The sequence below is a fragment of the Piliocolobus tephrosceles genome, chromosome 6 (genome assembly GCF_002776525.5).
Source record: "Piliocolobus tephrosceles isolate RC106 chromosome 6, ASM277652v3, whole genome shotgun sequence".
In the NCBI taxonomy this organism is placed as follows: domain Eukaryota; kingdom Metazoa; phylum Chordata; class Mammalia; order Primates; family Cercopithecidae; genus Piliocolobus; species Piliocolobus tephrosceles.
This window is the reverse complement of record NC_045439.1, coordinates 106629563-106657381: the sequence shown is the minus strand read 5'-3', so window position 1 is coordinate 106657381 and position 27819 is coordinate 106629563. Positions and strand designations below refer to the sequence as shown.

The 27819-nt window shown below is 37.9% G+C and overlaps 1 protein-coding gene across 3 annotated transcripts; it reads right to left on the bottom strand.

Annotated features, from left to right (window-relative positions):
• Positions 1-18: 18 nt before the first annotated feature.
• BNIP2 (BCL2 interacting protein 2) lies at positions 19-27819 on the bottom strand. Of its 3 annotated transcripts, XM_023228556.2 has the most exons (11): positions 27527-27819; positions 21902-22008; positions 19720-19787; positions 19074-19250; positions 17395-17571; positions 12985-13087; positions 11232-11363; positions 9329-9415; positions 8903-9001; positions 8135-8170; positions 19-4788 (listed from the first exon to the last, which is right to left on the bottom strand). In XM_023228556.2, the coding sequence occupies exons 1-11, from the start codon at positions 27740-27742 to the stop codon at positions 4737-4739; spliced, it is 1254 nt and encodes a 417-aa protein (XP_023084324.2). In that variant the 5' UTR covers positions 27743-27819; the 3' UTR covers positions 19-4736. The 3 variants fall into 3 exon arrangements, with proteins under 3 accessions (XP_023084324.2, XP_023084327.1, XP_023084325.2); XM_023228557.2 differs by lacking the exon at positions 8135-8170 and having other exon boundaries at positions 3527-4788; XM_023228559.1 differs by lacking the exons at positions 8135-8170; positions 8903-9001.

The following is a 27819-nucleotide window of genomic DNA, read 5'->3' as shown; positions in this document are numbered from 1 at the left end:
GATAAAAAGACAAAGACGAACGTTCCAATTAATTTATTTAAATTCATTAATGTTGCAAAAAATACGATGTGCAACAAATCAAGACACAAGTTATATTCCTAACAGGTCAAAGAAAATATTACATCTCCTTAGAAAATCATGACCAACTCTAGTATTTCTTACAGGGACCACATTAATACCTTGCACACACAGACATCAGAACTGAATTTCTCACAATGTAAAATGACAGTACTAGGCTGGACAACATCATCCTAAGAGTAGGAAAACATCACAGTTATTAATTTTTTCTAAATGACAGCAATGAACTTGTGGTAACAAAAGTTTTTGAAATAGATATCAAAGTGTGTTAAGGTCTTAACAAACTCTGAATTGTGTTCTGTGCGAATAGTGCTCCAAGGGCTGTGCAAGTCAGTGGCCCTGAACACCATCAATATTTACTAGCTAGGTTTACACAAATAGACAAGGAACTGTTAAAGGGACATTAAACTTTACAAAGTCCACATACAAAAAGTGCTGTGTAGAAGCTAATGAATGTTATTTTCCAAGTTCCTCCTTCGCCAAACTGCATAAAAATTTCCAAGTTCCTCCTTAGCCAAACTGCATACAAATTTCAAAATGCAAAGTTTTTTCTTGTAGGATGTCTTAGAATCATGTTTTATTCTAAGACATCCTACAAGCCTAATATCATTAATTTGAAAGCACAAAATCGTTTTTATTTGGTGCTTAAGTGCTTTATGTGAACTTTTCAAAGCATTTTACTTAGTTCTCAAAACATAAGTAGGTAGGTCTACTATAAATTGTTGCAACATACTGTTATATTTAAATTTTATTGTCACTCCTTACTGTTGTTAAACATGCCATACTACTTTAATTTTAATTATCATTTAGAACTTCAAAGGAAAGTGACATAACTGGGTCTCACCACTGATTTGATTCTAAATTCATTCAGAATCTCAAGAAGGGTGGAGGGGGATGCTTGCCAGGTAATTCTTTTGTATTAGCTTAGAACATTGAGTAGATAATACCCCACTACCATCACCAGCTGGCCTTCCCATTCAAGTCTAAGTTCTTGACTCTTTCTCCCAGCAACTCAAACTACACACTTCCTATGACCTATGACAAGACAGACTCTTTAACAGCAAAATAGGCCTAACTTGTAAGTACATACATTAATACCTTTTACTGTATCCCGCTCAGATTTGTGGTCCATTTCTCAAATGTCCATATAGGATTAGAGAAAAAAACAGGCATGAAAACAAAATAGAATGGTGTAGCAATCTCTATTTTCAGCTTATCTCCTACTCCCGTTTACATGAGCAAGTTTAACACTTCTCTGCATATAACATGGGAAAAGGAAGGATGAACCTACTGTCACATCTCTACCAACCTCATCAGGAAACTGGCCTGTTCTATCTGATATGTCCTAATGCTAATTTATCACTTGAAGAAATATAAAAAGCCACTTCTGTATAAAATACATTTCCAAATTCCCTGAGCATTCACATAAACAGCCAAATAGAAAAGTTATACAGTCTTTTTAAAAGGCTTCTATCAAAAAGCAGATCTCTTACCTTTTTAAATTCCGGAATTATGGTTGAAAAAATTCTAGCTACAGATATATGCTTGCCAATCAGCATATTTCAGTATTCAGTGCACTTACTAGTGAAGTCCATTTTGGAAGAGTAAATCAACGTTCAGCAAGAGTGAGATATGAAAAGGACACACGTGGCCAGGCGCAGTGGCTCATGCCTGTAATCCCAGCATTTGGGAGGCTGAGGCAGGCATAGCGAGGTCAGGAGTTCGAGACCAGCCTAGCATGGTGAAACCCCGTCTCTACTAAAAATACAAAAATGAGCCATGCATGGTGGCGTGTGCCTGTAATCCCAGCTACTCAGGAGGCTGAGGCAGGAGAAATGCTTGAACCCAGGAGGCAGAGGTTGCAGTGAGCCAAGATCGTGCCACTGCACTCCAGATTGGGTGATAGAGTGAGACTGTGTCTCCAAAAAAAAAAAAGAGGAGGACACACATACAGTGGCATATTAGGTGACAGCTATGTCTTTATCCCTTTATAAAGGTTTGCTTTCTCTTACTTCCTGGTTTTATCACTTTCCAATGACTCTGCTAGACCCTACTTAGAATCGTATTTCTTCGTATCTCCCTCTGAGTTAGACTGTTAAGCTTAAATTGTGGGGGAATAGAACATCTTCCCTTGGTGCTTGCCTAAGAGTATGATCACGCAGAACACAGAATCAAATTATTTCACATGAAAAACTTTTGACTAAAAAAGGGGCACTTAGAGCCTAGTGACAGAAGCATCAAAATAAGCCAGTTAAATTAGATCCACGATCCCAACAGAAAGATAAAAAGTACAATCACATATACTTTCACCTCAGTCAGTAATGGGAAATTAAAATGGAATAATATGGGAAAATGTTGCATAGCTATAGATTAGAAACAACAGATTTAGTAAGTGCTCTTCCTCTAACCTACTAGTTATGATCTTAAATCTTATAAAACATTTATTGTGGGTACATCTCTATACCAGATTCCATTCAGGTGTAGGTTAAAGCAGGTATCCCTTTAGTTTACTGATTCACAGCACCTCATTTTCATTATATCCCAGGTGTTATCACTGTTGTCTCTGAATTTTAATGGTTAACAGAACAGTCTTCTACTTTTTAAAAAAAAATTCAGAAAAACATCACTTTTGCAACACATATCTACCGTTAGGAACAATGACTGCAAAATCAAAAATAAAAATAACGCAAAAAAGAGTTGAAGTTATTCTTCGTATTTTTTAAACGGAAGAACCAAGTACTTAATGTGGTAGAAAACCAACTATTAAAAACCTCAGCCCATTTTGAGCAAGGTAAAGTGTATAGATGAAAGACTACGTTAAATCGTCTACCAATATAGAATCTAATGACAAATTCAATACAATTGTTTATACATAATCCCCATATGGTAAATTCAGAAGGAATGCCTAACTTGTTATTGTTAGTTTGCTTCTTCAACAAAAAGTGTTCCTAAGATGTGAGCAAGCAATAATGGTTTTGGCTCAATTCACTGTAATAACATTAGTTCAGGATCTGCCAAGAGCTGCTGGATCCGGGTTAAGTCAGGAGGCTGCTGAGGAATGTTTCATCCTGGGAATCCTTCAGCATCTCTCTCTTAGAATTGGTTTTAAGTTAGCATGCCAAGTTTAGGACTGAGGACAAAAAGTATAGGAAAGTTCCCTTTTGTAACAGAAGGCTTATAAGTGCAAGAGAATGGTAACAGCCACATGTGTGTTCAATCTAGGATAGAATAAATCCTAATAAAAGGTTAGCTCACATCCACTTCAATTTTGCTACCCTAGGCCACTGTTTTGCAAAATACCTTACAGGAAGGGTTGAAGAGTAGCCATGACCTTCAAATTTGGAAGGTATTATGCTTATCAGCTGTATATGAGTCTTTCAAGTATATGACACAGTATTAGATCAATCTGTTGTTTTAGAAATAATTTTGTTGGTAATTAAACTTTCTGTTTGGAGGCACAAACACAATTTATTTCAATGTAAAGGTACTTACCAAATGAAACAGTTTAAATGCTTGTAACAAATGTGTTACCTAAAACAGCACAATATAATGATGCTCTCTCAGACTTACAAAAATTAACCTAATTTACAGTATTGTCAAACATGATTTCATAGAAATTTGAATAAACACCAGGTCTAACTAGGTCAAACAACTCGTGAGTTCAAATAATTGATATGGAAGTATTTTGGTAAAGTGCCCACAGTGAGAGCAGTTTAAAAAGCAGCCCCTGTTTTCTATAGAAAAAGTTGTGACAGTGAATAACTCATCACATTCTCTGCACTACTACTCAGCACTCACACACACTCGGGAGCAATACCCTGGACACATAGCTTATTTCACATTAGTGAACAAACTCAAGATTTTTATAAAGTTCTGACTTTGGGTCAGAAGATAAAATGTCCCATATATACATATACATAAACCCCAATTCCTAGCCTCTTAAATCCTTTAGTTCTAAAAATGGCTTTTTGACTTGTCTTTAAGTTTAAAAAGGAAACAGTGTGCATTGCGCTTGCTTGCATTTGTACCTGCTGAATTATGAAACAATATATGTTAAATAAGAACAAATCTTGGGATGGTACTAATACACTTCGATTATATACATGATCTTTGGGTATTCATGAGAATCAGTTTAACCGTCTGTTGCCTTATGAGAAACTTAATTTTCTAAGTTACCCAGGAAATGTATTTAACCATTTACAAAAACAAAAATTCTAATATGCACTTTACAAAATCATGGTCTTATTTATCTGCATATTTCTTCCATAAGATAGGTACACATTAAAAAATATTGCTCAACATAAAAATATATATTATTTATTTCCCTTGCCATTTATGCATATAAATATTTCACGGAAGATGCATCATTCAATAAACAAATGCAAAAACTGCTTTATATAGTGTAGTTCTCTGCTATTTAGCAATACAAAATATAAAATAATAATACAGTTAGCTATTAAAGAGCTAAATTCAAGAGATTTGCAAACCAATACAGCAGTGAACAGTCCCTTGTATAATACAAAAGTCCATTATGAAAAAGTCAAGTTGGTTTTGTAACAGGTTACATAAAAATATGGGCCAATAAATGCATTATGAATGCAAAAACAGCACTGCTCCATCAGCACATTCTTCAGTCTTGTTTGGACTAGGTGCCAAACTTACTGTTCACTTTTCGGTTCATCTTGTTTTCCATTAAGCTCTTGATCAACTCTGTTTAATGAAGAATATATATAATGAGAAACCAGCAGGTGAACAATTTTCTTTCTAAAAATAATGACTATTTTAGCATAGAGTATTACTCTGTTAAAGACTAAGCTTTGCAGAGAAGCAGACATAGTAAAAACAGCTACCAGACATCATTTCCCCAACCAGAAAAGAGAATTTTTAAAGGCAGGGGCACTCTGGCAAGAAATGTGACTGTTGTTTCTTTAAAGATTATAAAATACTTTACATACAAATGCATATAAACTTTCTTAGAAGTTCAAGTTATGTGGCATATGAAAATCTTGACCGGTAACTTGGCTGTGGTGAGGATCCAGATGGTAAGAAACTGGCAGGAAAAACAACTCCCTCAAAAATGACTCTGTTAACTGAAATATGAAAGTGCCACGAATGCCACCAATTGATCAATCAATATTTTAAAACCCAGTGATAAAAAAATGCATCCTTATAGAACCCATAATTATTCTCCAAAACTTATTGGTACACAGTCCAGTCTGTGAATGCCTTAAATTTGTTTTGACAGTATGAAGCCTTAAGAATTTAACATTCAAAGATATCTAAATATAAATTAATTATTGGCTGGGCACAGTGGCTCACACCTGTAATCCTAGCACTTTGGAAGGCCGAGGCGGGCAGACTGCCTGACCAGGAGTTCGAGACCAGCCTGGGCAACATGGCAAAACTCTGTCTCTACAAAAAATAAAAATTAGCCAGGTGTGGTAGTGTGCATCTGTAGTCCCAGCTACTCGAAAGGCTAAGGTGGAAGGACTGCTTGAGCCCTGGAGACGGAGGCAACAGTGAACCGAGACTACACCACTGCACTCCAGCCTGGGTGACAGAGAAGACCTTGTCTCAAAAAACAAAACAAAACAAAAACCCATCAAAAAACTTATTTATTTAGTGGTGGGTTGGACATGAGTCATATCAAAATTTAGGCATGTGGGGATTAGAAGGATTACATAATTACCACATAATAATTGCAGACAACCTTTCAAAGATAACAAACAGTCTATTACTATTACATTTGTAGTGGTCTGAATAACTGATGCAGGGACCTTTAAAACAATCTGGTATTAGATACAGAAAAATATTTTTCATATGTTTCTATTCTGATCACCCATTACTATGTCCACCTGAATATTAGTAAAACAGACCTAAAAGCCCTGGTCTGTGGTAAAGCCAAAGTAACATTTTAAAATATTTTAAATATTGTTATAAAAAATTTGGAATGTACATATTTCTGATAAGGCATGCAAAATATATCAAATCCTCTTAACATGTGAAATTTCCTTACCAACTAATTTCATAATTATTTTTAAACTCCCCTGAAACATTTTAACAATCTGTATTGGCGTGGCCACACTTGCATCCAGTTGTTTGAAAGAAACATTTAAAACTGCTATCCTTTTTCTGTCACTGGAGACATTGGATCTCACTGTTGTCAACATTTCTTCAACCCTCTTCCCCACAAACCCTTCAAGAAAATGGTTTTACCCCTTCTTCCCCTGCTCCCCAAAAACCTGCCATAGGGACTCATAGTTTTGTATTCTCCTTAGCACCAGTATTTATCATATCATGGAGTTGTCACCTTAAATAAGCTCCCTTGTACCTAGCCTCTGTAAAGTTTGGTTTAGGCTGGGTGTGGTGGCTGATGCCTGTAATCCCAGCACTTTGGGAGGCCAAGGCGGGCAGATCACCTGAGATCAGGAGTTCAAGACCATCCTGCCCAACATGGTGAAACCTGGTCTCTACTAAAAATGCAAAAATTAGTCAGGCATGGTGGTGGGAGGCTGTAATCCCAGCTACTTGGGAGGCTGAGGCAGGAGAATCGTTGAACCCAGGAGGCAGAGATTGCAGTTAGCTGAGAATGGGCCACTGCACTCCCACCTGGGAGACAAGAGCAAGACTCTGTCTCAAAACAAAACATGCCTATCTAAATTTAATTTAAAAATTAAATTTTATCCTTTTCAGATTGACAAAAGTTTATTATAAGACTAAAAAAACTACAGAAACCACAAAGTTTTTGAAAGATACATGTAATAATTATATTTATAGTTAAACACAAGTAAAAAAACCTCAAGATAAAAGTGACAGATTTCAAGTAATACATTTAAATAAACTACAAATTCCATATTTTTTTCTGATGTCTAAATTACTTTACAGTATTAAAACCTTTTTTAAAAAAAGGCTTAATACAGCACATTTTATCAACAAAGGCAATTCACTGTGAAATCTATGAAGCGGCTGGCTTCAAAATATTCTACAATTACAAATCATATTTTTAATTTCAGTCACGTGTCTGTCGGATGCACAGTAATGCCTAGAAAGGAATGAGAAATCAGCAGGATCTAAAATCACTGTCTACATTTATGTTAAAGTGTTGGTTAAACTGTGAAGTGTCATATAGAAGTGTAAAACTGCTTCTATCACAAGGCCTACCGAATTCTCACTCATCAACAGAAACAAAATGTGTTCAAAGTTAAGAATGTTCCAGTTAGTTACAGTTGGCTCCTTAGAATGGTCAAGATAATTACATATAAATCTTTCACCATAACTCTTAAGACTGCATTAAACTATGTTTTGCTAATTTAATTGCCAATATTTTAAAGATCTAACAAACTAGATCCAAATTCTACATTTTTCTAAATTATTATATAAAATTGTAAGTATTTTATACCCTTGCCTTCTTTCACCATCTATGTCAAGGTATCAACAGGTAATAGTTTGTTATGCTCAAAGCAGAAGTGTTCAAAATTAAATTTAAAATAGAAAGCGGAGTGTTTAACTGTTAAATGGGACACTGAGATTTTAGATATTTTATCACATGTAGAATTTGACTGGTTAGCAAGCCACTTAATTTAAGCGTAAAAGGAAATCAATGTTGGTTAGCCAAAGAATATATGCATTGCAAATATAATAATCAACCCCAGGGAAATAAATGGATAGCTTTTAAAAAGTCTGCAAAAATATTTCAAAAGCACAAGTTAGCGATTTAAAGAAAATGGTGAAACAACTAAAGTCTTTATTTGGTGTTCCAAATACCATTTTTAGTAATTTCTGTGGTTTCACCATTAGTACTTAGACTAAGAAGGAGAGAGAAGGGTCTGTGGTCTTTAAGTCTTAATTGGCATCACATATGGCAATAAAACAGGGTGAATCCAAGTCATATTCAGCCGTAGGAACTCTGGGTTCACCCTGTATTTGGAAGTTGGGTACGTTTATATTTACAAATGCTATTATCTTTGTCTACAAGCTAACCAACCAATTAAGGAAGAGTTAGTCTGCAATGCAAATGGACTAGTCTAGATGCAACCCAGTCAAGGTGTGCATATACCTTTTTTGTTTCTTTTTAAACTTTTCTTCTTCATACCTTTGTAGGGAAGAGTTATTTCAGTAAATATACATGTTATGAAAATGAATAAAAACTTGAAAAAAGGTACTTAAACCCATTTAAATTTTCCAGCAAAACGAAAAATATTTAATACATGATGTAGAAAGTAAAAACTGACTTAATAAATCTGACTTTCACACATTAAATAGAGTAAAACCTCATGTGAGCAGAACAAAGGAACTTTTCCACATGCATTGTAATACTCAGGTATTTATGTTAACAGCCTTCTATCAAGTCCAAGAAGTTACATGGAAGAATGTGAATCTGATAATCAGAACAAAATTTCAGTCACTGGAAAACATTAAGGTTATGATGATTTAAATATTTTTATTTATTTAGCAATATAATTATTCAATAATAATATTCATGATGAGTTTACTCAAATTTGTTGAGCACCATGTTCAAGTTTGGAGAATGTTCTTTAGTACTGATCAATTAGAAAAATCATCTCTTAGATTATAACCAGTCTAAAAAGTGTAACATGAATCACAACCAGAAATAATTTATCCTAGTTCTTCAACTGACAGCCTGAAGAAAATGCTAACTTATGGGGACGGTGTGGGAAAATGGCTCCTTCCTCTTTTTCTTTGTTACACACACACACACACACAGCGTTATAAAATACATAAAGAATGAGTATTGAAAAGTATTATCCATTGCACATCAAAATATTAAGATCCAATACAATTAAGGAAATAAAACAAAACATACTGTTTTATGCATTCTGGTATGCCAACATATTCCATGGGGACAAGCTCTGCTAGTTCTGCCAAATTAAAGACGTATCTAATTTTTTGGCTGAATTTTGAGCTATGGAAGAAAATAAAAATAATTACCTCCATATTTCTGACAAATACAATGGATACAATGTTTACAAGATACAAAAATTTCTTATATACAAATGCAAGAATTTTTTTAAAAAAAGTCATGTCATTTTGAATGTTCAAAACACAAAAAGATGATAAATGTCTGAGGTGATATATGTGCTAATCACCCTGGTTTGATCAGTATACAATGTATACACATATCAAAATATAGCTCTGTATCCCATAAATATGTATAGTTATTATGTGTTAACTAAAAATAAATGAAAAAAAAGTAAAAATAAAATTAAAGTCAATGGCTCTCAAAAATTACCTAATAAATGGTCTTGTAACAGCCAGAAGTGTTCTGATAAACCAAGAAGGATGTACAATGATTAGGGATTTTAGATTTTTCCGTAACCTGGAGTTAATAAAACAAAACAAAACAAAAAAACACACAAAGAAAATTAAAAATCTCTATAAATTCTAATGCTAAAAGTCAAGACATCAATACATATGTGCAACTTTATACAAAATAATAGTTGAAAAATCTCACTCAAGAGTTCTCATTTAGGTATGATACCCCTGTAGACAAGAAAAAGGACTCTTGAATTCTGATGGTCCCTCCTACTGCTATGAAATGAACTTTACTTTATTTGGCCAAATTTATGTCCACAGTATAGCCTGTTATTAAATGTCTCCTAGCATACACATTCACTTGTCTTCAGGACTCTGTCAACCAGGGAAAGAGGCCATACTGAACGTAAAAGTAAACTATTCTCATTTTCCAAGACTAGGGAGAAATTGGTGCTAAGTTCTTCAAAATCACAAAAAGCACTGTGCAGGCAGAGAAGTATGAGTGGAGAAGGTGACCACAGGAACAAAAACAAATCAGATCTAACTCCTATTCTCAAGGAATTTAAAGTTTTGATTAAATATTAAAGGTATTATCCTAGACCTCTTCTTTTTAAATGACTAAATAAAAACTCATTGTATTATGCATATTTCACACATAAAGTGAGATACATATATAATCACAAGAGCTAGCCAATGTCAAATTTAGACTTGATTTAAATTAGCCATGGCAAGATCAAACCAATTGGAAGATCACATTCCTTCCATTAAGTACTAATGACTAATTCCCAAGACAATACGCTTCAAAAGCTTGTTCCAAAGAAAGATTACAACTAAACAAGCATCATTAAGAAACATAAAGGCTGAGCACCGTGTCTCATGCCTATAATCCTAGCACTTTGGGAGGTCGAGGCAGGTGGATCGCTTTAGTCCAGGAGTCGAGAACCAGCCTGGGCAACATGCTGAAACACTGTCTCCACAAAAAATACAAAAATTAGCTGGGTGTGGTGGCACAAGCCTGTAGTCCCAGCTACCTGGGAGGCTGAGGTGGGAGAATCACCTGAGCCTGGAAGGTCACCGCTACAGTGAGCAGAGATTGCACCACTGCACTCCAGCCTAGGTGACAGAGTGAGACCCTGTCTCAAAACAAAACAAAAACAAAAACATAAAACATCCTAAGCACTATAAATTAGGCAAAACTCAGAATGTAATAAAATAGGAAACACACTACATTCTCCATCCTTTCCCAAGATGTAAATAGTAGGAAAGTGTTCAATGTGGAGAAAATTGCACCTTATAAATAAGGAGAAAGTGTTCAATTTCTCCTTATAAATAAGGAGAAATATAGAGCTACTTTGTAAGTTAGAAGAATTAAGGTTATTCTTTATAAAAAATCAAAATTGATTTCCCTCACAATATTCTAAAATGCTATCTTTAGAAAATAGAAACTTGCAATGAAATTAATAAATAAAATTTAAAAAATAAATGGTGTTTTAAAATAGCAACAGAAGGCTGGGCACGGTGGCTCATGCCTGTAATCCCAGCACTTTGGAAGGCCAAGGCAGGAGGATCACCTGAGGTCAGGAGTTCGAGACCAGCCTGACAACATGGAGAAACCCCATCTCTACTAAAAATACAAAATTAGCTGGACGTGGTGGTGCATGCCTGTAATCCCAGCTACTTGGGAGACTGAGGCAGGACAATCGCTTGAACCTGGCAGGCAGAGGTTGCAGCGAACCAAGATCGTGCCATTGCCCTCCAGCCTGGGCAACAAAAGCAAAACTCCATCTCAAAAAAAAAAAAAGCAACAGAAAACAAAGTTTGATCTACTAAAGCCATTATAAAAATTTATCAGACTAGCTTTCAACTTGTATGTGTATTACCTTCTATCAATTTGCTGATAACATTTCCTGAGCCATCCCAGACTGGGCATTTTTCTTCGAGTTGTTGCACCATTTAAATAAACTATCATGTAGTTTTCTGCTACTAATAGCTCCAAAGTGCCAATAACATATCTGTAAAAAATAAATTAAGTTTAAGCCTTAAAAATCACTGTGCATAAATGAACTAGGTTCTCTAAATTATACAATTCCCTCCTCTCTCCTACAATGAAAATGCTCAAACTACATTAGCTTATATTATGATTATTTTAAAAAGTTATTTTTTAGAGATATATACTGAAATGTTTCTAGATGATTTGCTTCTGGGATTTGCTTTAAAATTATATACTGGGGGTTAGAAGTGGGAACAAAGTATAAATAGGTAATTGTTGAAGTGACTGATACATGAAGATCTGATATACTTCTCTTTACCCCTGTGTATGTTTGAAACTTTCCACAATACGGTTTTTGTTTTCGTTTTTTTTTTTTTTTGAGGCGGAGTCTCGCTCTGTCGCCCAGGCTGGAGTGCAGTGGCCAGATCTCGGCTCACTGCAAACTCCGCCTCCCGGGTTCACGCCATTCTCCTGCCTCAGCCTCCCGAGTAGCTGGGACTACATGCGCCCGCCACCTCATCCGGCTAATTTTTTGTATTTTTTAGTAGAGACGGGGTTTCACTGTGTTAGCCAGGATGGTTTCGATCTCCTGACCTCGTGATCCGCCCGTCTCGGCCTCCCAAAATGCTGGGATTACAGGCTTGAGCCACCGCGCCCGGCCCCACAATACGGTTTTTAAAAACGCCACTAACCTGAGAAATAGAATGACCTTGTGGAAATAGAACTGATTCGGCTCAGTTATATTGGCCTTCTAGGGATAAATGTAATTTAGCCACATAATTTTGAGAGAAAAATCACTTCTTTACACTTAATGTGCCTGCAAATGTAAAATAAAACAGTTGGGACAGGTAAGGGATGGTGGCTTACTTAAGCCCAGGAGTTTGAGAGCAACCCTGGCAACACAGTGAGACCCTGTCTCTACCAAAAATTAAAAAGTCAGCAGGATGTGGTGACATGTGCCTGTAGTCCTAGCCATTGGGGAGAAGTGAGGTAGGAGGATGGCTTGAGCCCGTGAGGCCAAAGCTGCAGGGAGCCGTAGTTGTACCACTGCACTCCAGCCTGGGTGACAGAGTGAAACTCCATCTCAAAATAAAACAAAACAAAGTTGGAACAAATAATCTGAGATATATTTCCCCATTTTAAAATGACAATTTTTCTCTTGAATTGGACTATTGTTTCATTATATTAAAGAATAAGGACTCATTTAGTCCTGTATCTAGTAACAAATACTTTTACGTTAACCTTCATTCTGTAGTTCACAAACTTGCACTTGAAAAGATCCGGGATATTTATTTTTCTGAGACAGGGTCTTACTCTGTTACTCAGGCTAGAGTGCAGTGGCAAAATCACAGTTCACTGCAGTTTGACCTCATGGGCTCAGGTGATGCTCCCACCTCAGCCTCTTGAGTAGGTGGGGCTACAGGCCCATACTACCATGCCTGGCTAACTTTTTGATTGTGTAGACAAAGGGCTTTGTCATGTTGCCTAGGCTGGTCTCCAACTCCTGGACTCAAGTAATCTGCCCAACTCAGTCTCCCAAAGAACTGGGATATTTATAATTTTTACAAAGGTTAAGTTTCTTAAGTTGTAGATCTAATTAGCTCAAAATTCTGTCCAAATGTTTTTGTTAAATATATACTTACTTAAAGAGATTGTCCATCAGGTATCTATAGTTAGGTTGACTACTTTCAGGCATGAAACAGACAGCAAACACAACAATGGCATTTAATCCATCTCCATAATATCCTAAAAAAGAAACCAAAGACAGTATCACCGCATGATTTTACTCTTATGCATTTTTAGAAGACATCTGTATGATTGGTAAATTATAAATAAGAGTTTACTTTTCACAAACTTCTGTATTAAATGTATGTTTTGTAAATCTTATATGGTCTTATATAGAATTTTAATTTCTTCTTCCCAAAAACAGAACAGTAATATTTAAAAGGGTCGGTGGTCACAAAAAAACCCAAGACCACTTGAATTAGCATATTTAAAAAGCCAGCCCTATGTTATCAAGTAGACAAATATAGTGATATAACCCAATACAATATAGACACAATACGGCACCTGCAATGTATTTTTATTTATTTACATTATGCTTATGGTTAAAGTGGGTGCTTTTTTTTCTTTTTTTTTTTTTAGATGGAGTCTCGTTCTGTTACCCAGGCTAGAGTGCAGTGGTGCGATCTCGGCTCACTGCAACCTCTGCCTCCTGGGTTCACGCAATTCTCCTGCCTCAGCCTCCCAAGTAGCTGGGATTACAGTCGCACGCCCCCCTGCCCAGCTAATTTTTTGTGTATTTTTAGTATAGATGGTGTTTCACTACATTGGCCAGACTGGTCTCGAACTCCCGATCTCGTGATTTACCCGCCTCAGCCTCCCAAAGTGCTTGGATTACAGGCGTGAGCCACTGTGCCCGGCAAACTGGGTGCTTTTTAATTTTTAAATTTTTTTTTAGCATCTTGCTCTGTTGCCCAGGATGGAGTGCAGTGGCACAATCACAGCTCACGCAACCTTGAACTTCTGGGCTCAAGGGATCTTTCCACCTCACAGCCTCCAGACGAGCTGGGGATACAGTGCACACAAACACGCCTGGTTAACTTTTTAAAAATTTTTTTGTAGAGATAGGGTTTCACTGTGTTGCTCAAACTGGTCGTGAACTCTTGGCCTTAAGCAATCCTCCTCCTTTGGCCTCCCAAAGCGCTGGGCATGAGCCACATCACCAGAGCCATAAGTGAGTGATTTTTAAAAGGTAAGTTTTATATTTCAAAATGCTAGCATTTTGTAGAATTTAGGACATTAAAACTAAATTAGGTCGGGCGTGGCAGCTCATGCCTGTAAATCCAGCACTTTTGGAGGCCGAGGTGGGCAGATCACTTGAGGCCAGAAGTTTTGAGACCAGCCTGGCCAACATGGTGAAACCCCGTCTCTACTAAAAATGTAAAAAATTAGCTGGGTGTGGTGTGCATCTGTAGTCCCAGTTACTCAGGAGGCTGAGGCAGGAGAATCACTCGAACCTGGGAGGCGGAGGCTGCAGTGAGCCAAGACTGTGCCACTGCATTCCAGCCCGGGCAACAAAGCAAGACTTGGGTCTCAAAAAAAACAAAAACTAAATTACATCTCTGACATAATTTTCAGTAATGGAAAACAGCACTAAAATATGTATGTTTCAACTGCGCTCTTTAGATATTAAGCCCATATTTAGTAGCAAATACTTCTGCTTTAACCTTCATTTCTATTGTTTACATATTTACATGTGAAAAGATTTGAACATTTCAAGAACATCAGAATCTTCACTACCTTTCTTAATCACTCAGTCACAAAATATATTAAGTGTGATAATACAATAAAATAAGGTGGTCTTATTTTCCCCTATAAAAAAGTGCTATTTCTGAAAGAAGAGATTGAAGTCATATATCAGGTCTTATAATTTGATTCCAGTGAACTAGCTGAATAATATATGTCTGTGGACTTCCTGATCCAGATTATGTCGTTTTCTTCATCTGAGTATGATTAAATTAGGAAGAAGAATGCAACTACAAATATTCACGTGATTTGCTTTCAGATGAATGAAGACTGTAGAAATAAGCAGGGGAATGCATCTGGCATTAAAGTAAGTGGTAAATTAAGTGGAAATGACTCTGAAAAAAAATCAATCTGCTTGACCCATGTGCCGCTCCGTCCTGTGTTAGGAGGATTTAAGGTAGTATGACATGCTCTACAGTGAGTTGTGCTCTGACTTACCACTAATATTCTAGCACTATTTACAGTGTGCCTAGGTAAACTTCTATATATGGCACTGTTAGATTCAAAGGATTTATAACTTAAACTTTTATAGCTTTTCTTGTTTCTTAAGGGAAGGGACTTAAGCCTTGTATTTTCGTATATCCCATAAGTATGGAAAGTGGGTACTCTATAAAAATGTGGAGTGAATGAGTTCTCTATTAAAAAATAATTTGGGCTGGGCGTTGTGGCTTATGCCTGTAATTCAGGCACTTTGGGAGGCTGAGGCGGGTGGATCACAAGGTCAGGAGTTCAAGACTGGCCTGGCCAATATGGTGAAACCCCTGTCTCTACTAAAAATACAAAAATTAGCCGGGCATGGTGGTGCGTGCCTATAGTCCCACCTACTTGGGAGGCTGAGGCTGGCGTAACAGTTGAGCCTAGGAGGCAGAGGTTGCAGTGAGCCAAGATTGTGCCACTGCACTCCAGCCTGGGTGACAGCGAGACTCTGTCTCAAAAAACAAAACAAAACAAAAAAACAAAAGGAAAAAAAAAAAATTTGTTCAGGATTTTAAGGCACATTAAGAGTTAAGGTTAAAAAGTCCAAGTTTTAGGGCTGGGCACAGGGGCTCACGCCTGTAATCCCAGCACTTTGGGAGGCTGAGGTGGGCAAATCATGAGGTCAGGTGATTGAGACCACACTGGCTAACACGATGAAACACTTTCTCTACTAAAACTATAAAAAATTAGCTCAGGTGGTGGCATACGCCTGTAATCCCAGCTACTCGGGAGGCTGAAGCAGGAGAATCCCTTCAACCAGGGAGGCAGAAGTTGCAGTGAGCTAAGATCACGCCACTGCACTCCAGCCTGGGTGATAGAGCAAGAGTCCATCTCAAAAAAAAAAAAAAAAAAAAAAGTCCAAGTTTCAGTTATATCCATAAATGACTTCTAAAAGAATGCTCAAAGCAGTTTTGTTTACAATAGCCCAAGCTGGAAACAACTCACATGCACATCAAAAAAAAAAATGGATAAGCAAATTATGGTTTATCCATGCAATGGAAAACTACTCCCCAATAAGAAGGAATGTACTGTGGATACGTGCAACAACATGGATGAATCTCAAAAACTTCATGGTGAAAAGTAAACAAAAGAGTGCGTAGGATGATTTTAGTTACTATATATGAAATTCTAAAACAGGTAAAACTAATCAAGGGGTAGATATGACAGTGGCTACCAAGGTGAGTATTCATTGGGCAGGGGTATTAAAGAATTATTCTGGGACAATGAAAATGTACTATATGTTTAGGGGTGTGGGTTATATATATGGATATATACGGTTATGTGGGCATTTGTCAAAAGTCATTGAATTGTACACTTAAGATCACGGCATTTCACTGTTTATAAATTAGGGAGAAAGTACAGTCCCAGTTTTGGGTAGCCTAGAGACAGCTAAAAAAAAAATTTTTTTCTTAAAATTTTGAGACAGGGTCAAAAAACAAAACAAAACAAAACAAAACAAAAAAAACTGGAGTGCAGTGGCATGATCACGGCTCACTGAAGCCTCAACTTCCCAAGCTCAAGCTCTCTTTCCTCCCACCCCAGCCTCCTAAGTAGCTGAGACTACAGGCGTACACCACCATTCCTGGCTTTTTTCTTTTTTTTTTTTGGTGGAGACGAGGTCTATGTTGCCCATACTGGTCATGAACCCCTGGGCTCAAGTAATCCTCCTGCCTCAGCCTCCCAAATTGCTGGGATTACAGAACTGAGCCACCATGCCCAACCTGACAGTTTTCACTACAAATTCTTTTGTACTTTTTCAACTTACTGTACGTATATAATCATTTTTAAATGGTACTTTTGGCCGGACGCGGTGGCTCATGCCTGTAATCCCAGCACTTTGGGAGGCTGAGGCGGGCGGATCACAAAGCCAGGAGATCGAGACCAGCCTGGCTAACATGGTGAAAACTCGCCTCTACTAAAAATACAAAAAAATTAGCTGGGCATGGTGGCGGGCACCTGTAGTCCCAGCTACGCAGGAGGCTGAGGCAGGAGAATGGTGTGAACCCAGGAGGCGGAGCTTGCAGTGAGCCAAGATCACGCCATTGCACTCCAGCCTGGGCCACAGAGCGAGACTCCATCTCAAAAGCAAAAAGAAAAAAAAATGGCACTTTCCTTCTTTTACGTCAAACCTGTCATGTTTCTAAAATGATATGATAAATGCTTATTATTCTTTCAAAATTACATAATATCTCTAGGCAGAGTTTCTAAAAGTATTTAGAATTCTGATACCGCATTAAACAATCTGAAAAATGCTCAGTAACTCTTACCCCCATGGCTGATAACTTTTTTATAGGGTTCAATTGCCTTCATATCAACCCTGTGGTCCTGTTCTCCAATCCTGAACATACGCCAGCGTCGTCCATCTTCCTTTTCCTCTGCTGCTGTGTATTCAGTAATTGAGCCTTTCCTAATTACTTCAGTAGTCTTGGGTTTTGGAAGATCATCTGTCAAAATAAAAAGTTTTTGAATCACAAATTTTATACAACAAAAATCAAATTATACGTTAACCACTTTACTATCTAGATTTTACAGAGAATTTTCATTATACCATCTGTGCAATTTTAAATATCTCTTCCATAATGGAGGAAAAGGCTTATTCTTAACATGAGGCCATTTTATGTCTTTGGAAATCATGGTTAACTTTTTTTATTGCCCAATTTAGCAAAAACCACCTAATCATAGTGCAATGTATAGCCACAAGTTCAGAAAATATAATTCATAGAGTCATCAAAATCTTAGTACACGGGCCTTACAATGCCTTTCCAGATTCAACTTGTTACAATATTCTCCCTGGCAGTTATGACTATAGGTTACTTCAAGTAGCTATCTGGGAGCCAATTTTGTTGTTGTTGAGCACATAAATTAACTGTAATACCAGATAGGAAGTGGTTAACTACTCAGTGATCACTTCTCATTTGATCAGTTTTATAAAGCAGAAATGTATTTATAATATTTTGAAGTACACATGCAGAAGTCTATTTAAATTAGCATTAGCCAGAGCATAAGCACCAATGATTAAGTGTAATTTATGTTTTGAGATGCAGTTTAGCTGATTTTTAATGTAGTAATAATTTTCAAAATTTCAGTATTATAGTCCTTACCAAAAGATGGGGGGAGGGGGAAACCTACTGTATGTTAGTTGTTTCCAAGACAAAGCTGTTAACGGAAAATATCCTTCCAGGAAATGACTACAGCAGCATTAAAGAAAGAAGAGACAAAACACATAGGCACAAAACTATTTCAGTATCTTTATAAAGTATTGCTTATTACTGGACTGTTTATTGAACCAGTAAAACAGGAAAGAAAAAAGAAACCAAAAATATAGCACATCACACTTTATTACAGTAATATACTGAATGCTAAACACTACTTTGAAAAAAAATCATTTTCAAGTTGAAAAAACATAAAAATTATAACAACTATATATAAGATACTGCAGACAATTTTCTAATTAAAGAAAGCATGCAAAGTAAAACAGTACAATTCCTTTGAATCACAAATAACAAGGAATACTAGGTTTGGGGGCTAAAAGTATACATTAATTTAAGTTGGTCATTTCACAAAGTAGAGTAATGTCAGGCAAGTCTACTTAAAAAGTCAAAGGCAAACACCTCCTTTCAGAACTCCCTTCCCACAAACTGTTAACTATATGTCTCTTCAAAAGTTTCTTACTTGATTGACTGAAAGAGAGCATGCCATAATTATCAAGAAATATTTTTGAAACCACTATGATAAAACATGACAGCGCTGGGCAAATAAGAAGTGAAAAAAGCCACTGGTGTAATCAACCATATACAGAGTTTTGAAGTCCTTGAGAATATTCAAGTGTTAGCAGAATTTTGTATCTTAGTAACAAATATATGAACTTTAGAATGACATATTTCAAACAAAATCCCTTAATATAATACATTAATAAAGATCAGATTAAAAACAGCGAAACATTTACCTTCCCACTCAAACTCATTACTATTCTCTGATGGTGTGTCTAAGCCATCTAAGTCAATCTCTCCACTTTCATCCAAATCATCTGACAATACAGAGCCATCACTAGGATCCAGTGTCAGGCTAATGTCTGGAGCCATTAGTTTCTTTCTCACTTTATTTCCGTTAATTTCTAGTGAGCCTGGAATTGGAAAATAAAGAAAAAGACACGTAACAAGGAATGCTTAGATGCTAAAGCTGAGTAAGAAAAATTTTAACTACTTCATTCTTGGGAAAAATAATATTAATTAAACATAACTTCAAAGCACCTATTCACAAAATTTTTATTCTGATCATTGTTGTTTCTCCATCGTTGGCAAGAGATCAATAAAGCATCAATGCCTTTTAAATAGACGCAGACCTTATAGATACCTCTTACCACTAAAAATGATCTCCTCCACCCCTTTACTGTGAAACTTTCCAAAAACCAAGCATATATTTTTGGAATTTTTTAAAGCATTCTAAAAATGCTTTCCTCAATGTTCAACTTATACTATGACTTCTATGATGGAATAAAAACTCAAGTTTTTTGTTTTTTTGGACAAAGAAATGTGTTTTAAAAAATAACACAAAGTCCATAATTTAATTGAAAATAAGTGTCAAGCTCTTACCAGGCTGGTCCTCTGGTCCAGTTATAGCTAGTATATCTGCTTCAATACTATCATCTTCTGGTAAAGGTCTAGAAGACACAGGTATACTTTTTAACCAAGAAATTACGAAAGAATTTTTTTTGAAGTTCAATCTATTAAACATACAGCTTATAGAAATAGGTATTTGGAAAATGGAATAAAGCAGTGTTGTCGTTTTTGAGACAGTGTCTTGCTCTGTCACCTAGGCTGGAGTACAATGGCACAATCATGGCTCACTGCAGCCTTAACTCCTGGGCTCAAGAGATCCTCCCGAGTATCTGGGACTACAGGTGCGTGTCACCACGCTTGGCTAATTTTTAGTAGAGACAAGGTCATGCTATGTTGCCCAGGCTGGCTTCGAACTTTTGGGCTCAAACGATTCTCCTGCCTTGACCTCCTTAAGTGTTGGGATTACAGGCACGAGCCACTGTGCCCAGCCTAGCAGTGTGCAAGATAAAGTCTCAACCTTCTGACTAGCTAGGACTACAGTGGGACATCAACATGCCTAGCTAATTTTTAAAGTTTTTTTGCAGAGACAAGATATTGCTATATTGCCCAGGATGATCTCAAGTAATTCTTCTGCCTTGGCCTCCCAAAACACTAGTACTATAGGAGTTAGCTGCTATGCCTGGCTACACTTTCAAAGTAAAAATTCTGACTATCAGAGCTGACTTATACACTTATTACATATAAGTAACACATAAAAGTAGATATAAATTCCCTATGCACAGCTATTATAAAACATGTAACAATTTTAAATAAATGACTGAAATGCACAAATATAATGTGATGTATGATGCAATGTATGAAGCTCAATTTTTACTCACAATAAGACTACAGTGATGATAGTTCAATTCTTCTGAGATCAGCATTCTTATATGTACTATCACCACCATATGCAACAGTGACTCAAGTCTCCTATCAGCTGTCCCAACTGCTAAGGCACCTGATTATGCACTAGGATGTCTTCTGCCCACTATGGCACAGAAGCACTATTTAAATATAAGGTCTGCCTTTGCTCTCTTTTTCATCTGCCTACCTGGTGCCAATATAATTGTAAATACAAATGCAAACATGTGAAAGTGGCGGCCAGATGAGCTAGAAAATCCTTAATAATTTACTTAGTAAGGTTTTTTTTTTTTTTTTTTTTGGGGGGGGGGGGGGGGGGGATCCACAAAATTAATTTTTTTTTTTCTGAGACAGAGCCTTGCTCTGCTACCCAAGCTGGAGTGCAGTGGTGCGACCTCGGCTCACTGCAACCTTTGCCTGCCGGGTTCAGGCAATTCTTGTGCCTCTGCCTCCTAAGCAGCTGGGACTACAGGCACGCGCCACCAAGCCTGGCTAATTTTTTGCATTTTTAGTAGAGACGGGTTTCACCACGTTGGCCACGTTGGTCTCAAACTCCTGGCCTCAAGTGATCTGTCCACCTCGGCCTCCCAGAGTGCTGGGGTTACATGTGTGAGCCACCGCACCTGGCCACAAAATTAAAGAAAATTTTAAAAGACAATTAAAGACCTCCTTCTCTGAGCAATCCCTCAGACCTTGCTTAAAGGAAAAAAAACAAACAAACAAACATTAAAACACTTTATTATAAAAGAAAAAATTTGGAAACTTGAACAACCTAAACAAAAATGAAAGATTACACAAGATTATATATGTATTTGGATGGAAAGGAAGATATAAGAGAGTCAATCTAACTGCTGAAAAGAAACTTTTACTTCCTAGTATCAAATGATCACCTTGTATTACTGAGTTTCTTTAAGAAGCCGAATATTCCATTTAAAAAGTGACATCTCGTCCGCGTGTGGTGGATCACACCTGTAATCCCAGCACTTTGGGAGGCCAAGGCAGGCAGATCACGAGGTCAGAGGTTTGAGACCAGCCTGGCCAATATGGTGAAACCCCGTCTCTACTAAAAATACAAAAATTAGCCGGGTGTGGTGGTGCGCACCTATAGTCCCAGCTACTCAGGAGGCTGAGGCAGAAGAAATTGCTTGAATCCAGGAGGCGGAGGTTGCAGTGAGCTGACATCGTGCCACTGCACTCCAGCCTGGGTGACAGAGCAAGACTCCTTCTCAAAAAATAAAAATAAAAAAATAACATCTCGATAAACAAATTCTGAAGTTTTACTCTAAAATCGTTTTCATTTAAAAGCATTGCTCACATAGGAAAATCTTCATCTTGCCATTCTTCTTTAAGTTCCACACCTTCCATCCTCAGCCTGGATTCAATGTCAACTACAAACTCTTGATAATCCAGAGAGCCAATGTCCTATGAAGAGAGAAAAGTGTTTAACTTAATTTCTACTTTACTTTTTATCCACCGAAAAGGCGCAATAATCTTATATATTAGTTCATACTTGATGTTTAGTACAGTGGTCTGGTCATGAAATTCATTTACAGGGTTGCATTTGTTTTTTTTTTTTTAAGAAAAGAGAATATTCAGACCACATATATTCTGGTAAAGTTAAGTACTGCTTATAGTAAGGATATGTTCAGTGAAAATACTTGTTTTCAGTTGCATATATAGTATCTCAGGTTATGATTTAAAATATATTTCATACTATGGATTATATTTAAAATTTGAAGTGAGGTAAGAAATAAAAATGTTCTTTATTATAGATTCATAATTAAATTTTCTGTCCCTTGGATAGAGGTTGATTCTAAACAATAGTATATAAATAATATTTAAACTCATGATTCAGCAGGGTCAACTGGTGTGCTTTTACATTTTCTTCTCAACAATTTGATGCCACAATTCCTGAGCCACTTAAAGAAGTCTATTCAGTAACTTGTCCTGTAAATGAACTATGCTATCTTTTGATTTGTTTCTTATCTATACTACTTCCTTCTCATATAGCTTGGCATATGTTTTCAAACACTGAACTTGGTGAATGTCTTTTTATGCAACTACATATTTTAACATACGCCATGAACTTTAGTCTTAGTTTTTCCAAGGAATCATGTGAGTACCAATATCCTCATTTTAAAAGTGAGAATCCAGAGATACTCCCTCTGGTGCTGGAGTAAGAAACAGAAGTTTAGGTAAGGGAAAGATCAACCGATTAACAATGCAACAAAACAGTGAAAACTATAGAAGGAAAGAGGTATTACATGAGTATTTAGTTCATTTACATTCAAGTCAATAGATGTCTAAAGTTATTTAATAAATAGCAGTAATATCTTTTCTTTTCTTTTTTTTTGCATTAACATATTTAAGAGATACAGAGCATCACTAACAGTACTAAAAGTTAAAAGTGGTTGACACCAGGCTGGGAGCAGTGGCTCATGCCTGTAATCCTAGCACTTTGGGAGGCCAAGGTGGGCGGATCACTTGAGGTCAGGAGTTCAAAACCAGCCTGGCCAACATGGTGAAGCCCCATCTCTACTAAAAATACAAAAACATTAGCCGGGCGTGGTGGCAGGCACCTGTAATCCCAGCTACTTGGGAGGCTGAGGCAGAAGAATCGCTTGAACCTGGGAGGTGGAGGTTGCAGCGAGCTGAGGTCACACCATCGCAACTGCAGCCTGGGTGACAGAGCAAAATCAGCAGAAGACGAAAGAGGGTGAAATGGAGAAAATGACTAATGCTTTTCATAGTAACTCCTTCTACACCATTTGATTTTTAAAACTATACTATGACTTTAAAAGATATTTATTAAATAAAATCAATTATGCCAGTCATTCACATCAACCAGTCTTCTAAAAGAAAAATGCAGTCATGTTCTATAGCTGTCTTGTCTGCTACGTCAACATTCAAAAGATGCAAAAAGTTATACAGAAAAAAGTCTTATGTTCTTTAACAACAAAATTACAATGGAAATGCCCTAAAGTGTTAGATTTCACAAGGTAAACTAGATTTGTATCTCTGCCAAGACTGGAAGCCTCTCTGCCCAGTTTGAATTTTTACTTAAGAGAAAGTTTTAAACATTCCCAAAAGGTTTCAATGTTTGATGATATACTTGTTAGCACAGAAAAAAATTGGTAGATGCTGACTTTTCCACACCAACTTATTTGCTTGAAAAAGTAAAAAGTAAAAATACAAAAATTCAGCCAGGCGTGGTGGCGCATGACTGTAATCCCAGCTACCAGGGAGTCTGAGGCAGGAGAATCCCTTAAACCGTGGAGGCGGAGGTTGCACTGAGCTGAGATCGCACCACTGCACTCCAGTCTGGGCGACAAAGGGAGACTCTTATCTCAAAAAACCAAACAAACAACAACAAAAATCAAATAGCTCCTTGAAAGACAGCCCAAGTCTTTCCGCTATCTCAGCCTATTTATTCCATTTTTACCTTAGTATCATATTGAATCATGTGTTAATACCTCAGCAGATAGACGTGGATATTTAGTTTGAGGATAATCAATTATCTAAACAGAACATGGGGAGAGAGATATAGATATTTACTCTACCATTTCATCATGAATTTTAGGGGAAAAGTACACTAGGTAGATCAAAACAATTTAAACAATTGAGGGACTACTGTTTCTTGGAAGCACTTTATCATCAAGCAGCTGTCAAGAACAGGAAACCAACAAGAAAGGAGTTAATATAACCACAATCACTTTGAGGCAAATCAGGATACTGCTGACTCACAAGTTAACTGTGTTGCTTCCCATTTCTTGTTCAAATTTTTTTTAGTAACTTAGAATGGGAAATAACACTTTAACATGATATTTGTTAAAATAACCTGTTGGCACAGGAATAACTTGATTTCTCAGTAGACTGACTCTTGGTAGTGGTGGTACATCCTTACTTATGCCACTCACCTGTTGTAGTCATAAAGATAAATTCAAAGCAGTTGTTTATCTTAGGTGAAAAATGAAAGAGACAATTGATTCCTTCTGACATCGCTTCAAGGGGGACCAGTACTGATAAACCCAACCAAGATGAAGAAGCTTTTCCCAGGCAGTTTAGCAACATAAGCAAAAATTAAATGTTAAGATCACATTTAGGCCAGGCTCAGGGACTCACTCCTGTAATCCTAACACCTTGGGAGGACAAGGTGGGAAGGTGGTTTAAGCCCAGAAGTTCAAGCCTAGCTGGGCCACATAGTGAGATCTGTCTCTACAATTTTTTTTTTAAGATCACATTAGAACTGTTTAATTATAACACAATTATACATGGTGATTTTACTATACGTACTTTAACACTGCTGCTGCAATAGGTGCCAGTAACAACCGTTTATGCCGAAATCAATTACAGTAGGCATATGGAAATGCCCAGGCAAGCCTTTCACTTCCCCATTTAAACAAAAAGGTTTCATCCTAAACACTTATGTTCACTTTTTCACGAACAGCCTGTACGTTTAGATCACCAAACATCTTTGAAAAAATCCTAGATGTGTGCTTCTCATTGCTCTCTTGAGTGTATACAGTTTTTAAACAATGAAATGAGATGCTTATCAGAAATGTTAACACAAGCCAGGCATGGTGGCCCACACCTGTAATCCCAACACTTTGGGAGGCTGAGGCGGATGGATCACCTGGTGTCAGGAGTTCAAGACCAGCCTGGCCAACATGGTGAAACCCCATCTCTACTAAAAATACAAAAATTAGCCGGGAGTGGTGGCACTGGCCTGTAATCCCAGTGATCAGGGAGGCTGAGGCAGGAGAATCGCTTGAACCTGGGAGGCAGAGGTTGCAGTGAGCCGAAATCGTGCCATTGCATTCCAGCCTGGGCAACACAGCAAGAGCGCATCTCAAAAAAATTAAATAAAATAAAATAAACGTTAACACAAAATTTAGAGGAAAAACTAGAATGGTGCTGACTTCTCTCAAAATTGTGAAAATATAGCAAAAGATAATTGTGCCACCTACAAAAGTTACATTTATTATCACTATGCAGAACATACTGAAAACGCTGCGACCTTTAAAAAGATAAAGTCTACTAACTGATGTCTCAGTTTGTTGTAGTTAATCAGTTGCAATAAAAAACTAGAATTGTGGAATATTACTGTCACATTATACTAGTATTCTGCTTTATAAGATGTAAACATAACACGACATCTTTTTTTCTTTTTTTTTGAGACGGAGTCGCACTCTGTCGCCCAGGCTGGAGCGCAGTGCTGCAATCTCGGGTCACTGCAGCCTCCGTCTCCCGGGTTCAAGCGATTCTTGTACTTCTGTCTCCCGAGTAGCTGGGATTGCAGGCACGCGCGACCATCCCTAGCAAATTTTTGTATTTTTAGTAGAGACGGCGTTTCATCACATTGGCCAGGCTTGTCTCATCTCATTGCTTTATCATTTTTTGCTCTTGACCTCAGGTGATCCGCCCACCTTGGCCACCCAAAGTAACAAGACATCTTTCATCTACTATCAGCCCGGTAACTTACTAGATCTGGTTACATATACTTTCTCTGACGCCTTTCTCCCTATTGCTCCTTCTACCAGCATTACTCCAGACAGAATGAACAGAACTTTTCCAGAGTGCTTTTCACATTTACTAACCACTTTCACATCCATCATCTCATATTCGAACCAGCAACTTTGGGATGCATGACACTTATGTTATCACCATTCTATCTTATATATGAGGCAATGACACTACATCCTGGTCTCCATATCTAATCCAGAACTGTTTCTAATATAGCACACCGTCAGTAGTGCACTGGCAACTTTATACAGAATAAGCCTGTCATGCCTGATCTGGTTGCACTTCGCTTCAAAGGTCTTGTAGTGCCTGAAGGCCATAATAGCACTGACTTAGGATAATCTAGTTCAAGTTCCGTCTGCAGAAGTGGATCTGTCATACTTCCTGTCTAAACCCAACAGTATTGGGCTGCACTAGAGATTACGAAGACTAGGAATAGAGTTTAGAGAAAATATCAAACAACAAGAACTAAGAGTATGTGCAAAATGATCAAGAAACTACTCTGCAGGGGTAACTTAACTGGGTAACAGCAGTTGTAATTTTGAGGAAACAGCGATTTACAAATTACAGAATTTGTTTCCACAACTGCAGAAATTCTTACAAAATGTTAGAAAAACTACATTTAATTGAAAATAAGAAATCAGGTATTAGGTGAAATAGAGATCCTAATCAAGAGAAGGTGAGAATGAAAAAAGCAACACTAAAATGCAATCACATACTTTATTCAACTAAATAAATAGGAGGCACTGTGACTATCTTGACGAACACCGCAAAAGCTGTGCCCTCAAAGAGCTCACAGGACACACAAACAAGTAACTCCAGAGACATGAGATGCATCCAGAAATCCAAACCATTTTGCCAGGTATTTAAACAGAAAAGGTAGTATCTAGATTCAGGCGGGGACTCGGCTTTTGACGTACACACTCTATATTTGGTTGAGCGTACTCGGGAAGATCCATTCAAGTCCTGATTACTTATGCTGCTTCCGTGTCTATTCCCCGAGGTTACGAGGCATACCAGAGGTACAAGTTTCTTTGTTCTGCACCAGGACGGACGCTGGTCATAAATACTGAAGCATCGTAGCCCCGCCACTTCACCCAAACCAGGGTAAAAAAAGGAGTGGAGGAAGGGCAAGGTTCCATCCCGAGCTCAACTACCAGAAACGGAAAAGGGGTGGGGTGGGGGGCCAAACTGCCAAATACAAACAGGACGACCCGAGCCAAGGGCGGGGACCTAAACTGGGCGGAGATCCAGGAAGCGCCTTCCGAGCAGGTTCTATGGCTCCCCCCTACCAAGGATAACTCTCTGGGTTTCCTCTCCGCAGACGTCGTGGGCACGCGCCCGACAGACTTGCGCCCCTAGACCGGTTCCCAGTCCAGTTACGGAGCCACCGTGCCAAGTCCTCCCAGGCCGCACTCACCCCGGAGGAAGCCTTGGCCCCCTCGTCCTCTTCGCCCCTCCAGGCCGGCGATGTGGGGCTGACGGCCAGGTCGCAAAAAGCAGCGCCGAGCGGAGCCCGCTCCCCTCGCTCGGCGGTGGAGACCCCAGCCCAATCCCCCGGCCGCAGCGGCACGGCGGCGGCGGCGGCAGCAGCTGACCCGGACGCAGTGAGAGGCCCCGGCGGAAGTGATAACATCCCGGCCTCCTCCGGGCGCGGCAGCCGGAGGCGTGGTGGCGGCGGAGGCGTGGCGTCTTCTTGAAACCCACAAGGCA

What these genes read in the sequence shown, in the direction of transcription:
- BNIP2 (XM_023228556.2), bottom strand. Translation starts at nt 27,742, where the DNA reads ATGTTATCACTTCCGCCGGGGCCTCTCACTGCGTCCGGGTCAGCTGCT. An exon ending in CAAGATGAAGATTTTCCTAT is followed by an intron (nt 19,788 to 21,901) that starts GTGAGCAATGCT and finishes TGTGTCTTCTAG; the next exon opens with ACCTTTACCAGAAGATGATA. An exon ending in AAAAGTTATCAGCCATGGGG is followed by an intron (nt 13,088 to 17,394) that starts GTAAGAGTTACT and finishes TTTCTTTTTTAG; the next exon opens with GATATTATGGAGATGGATTA.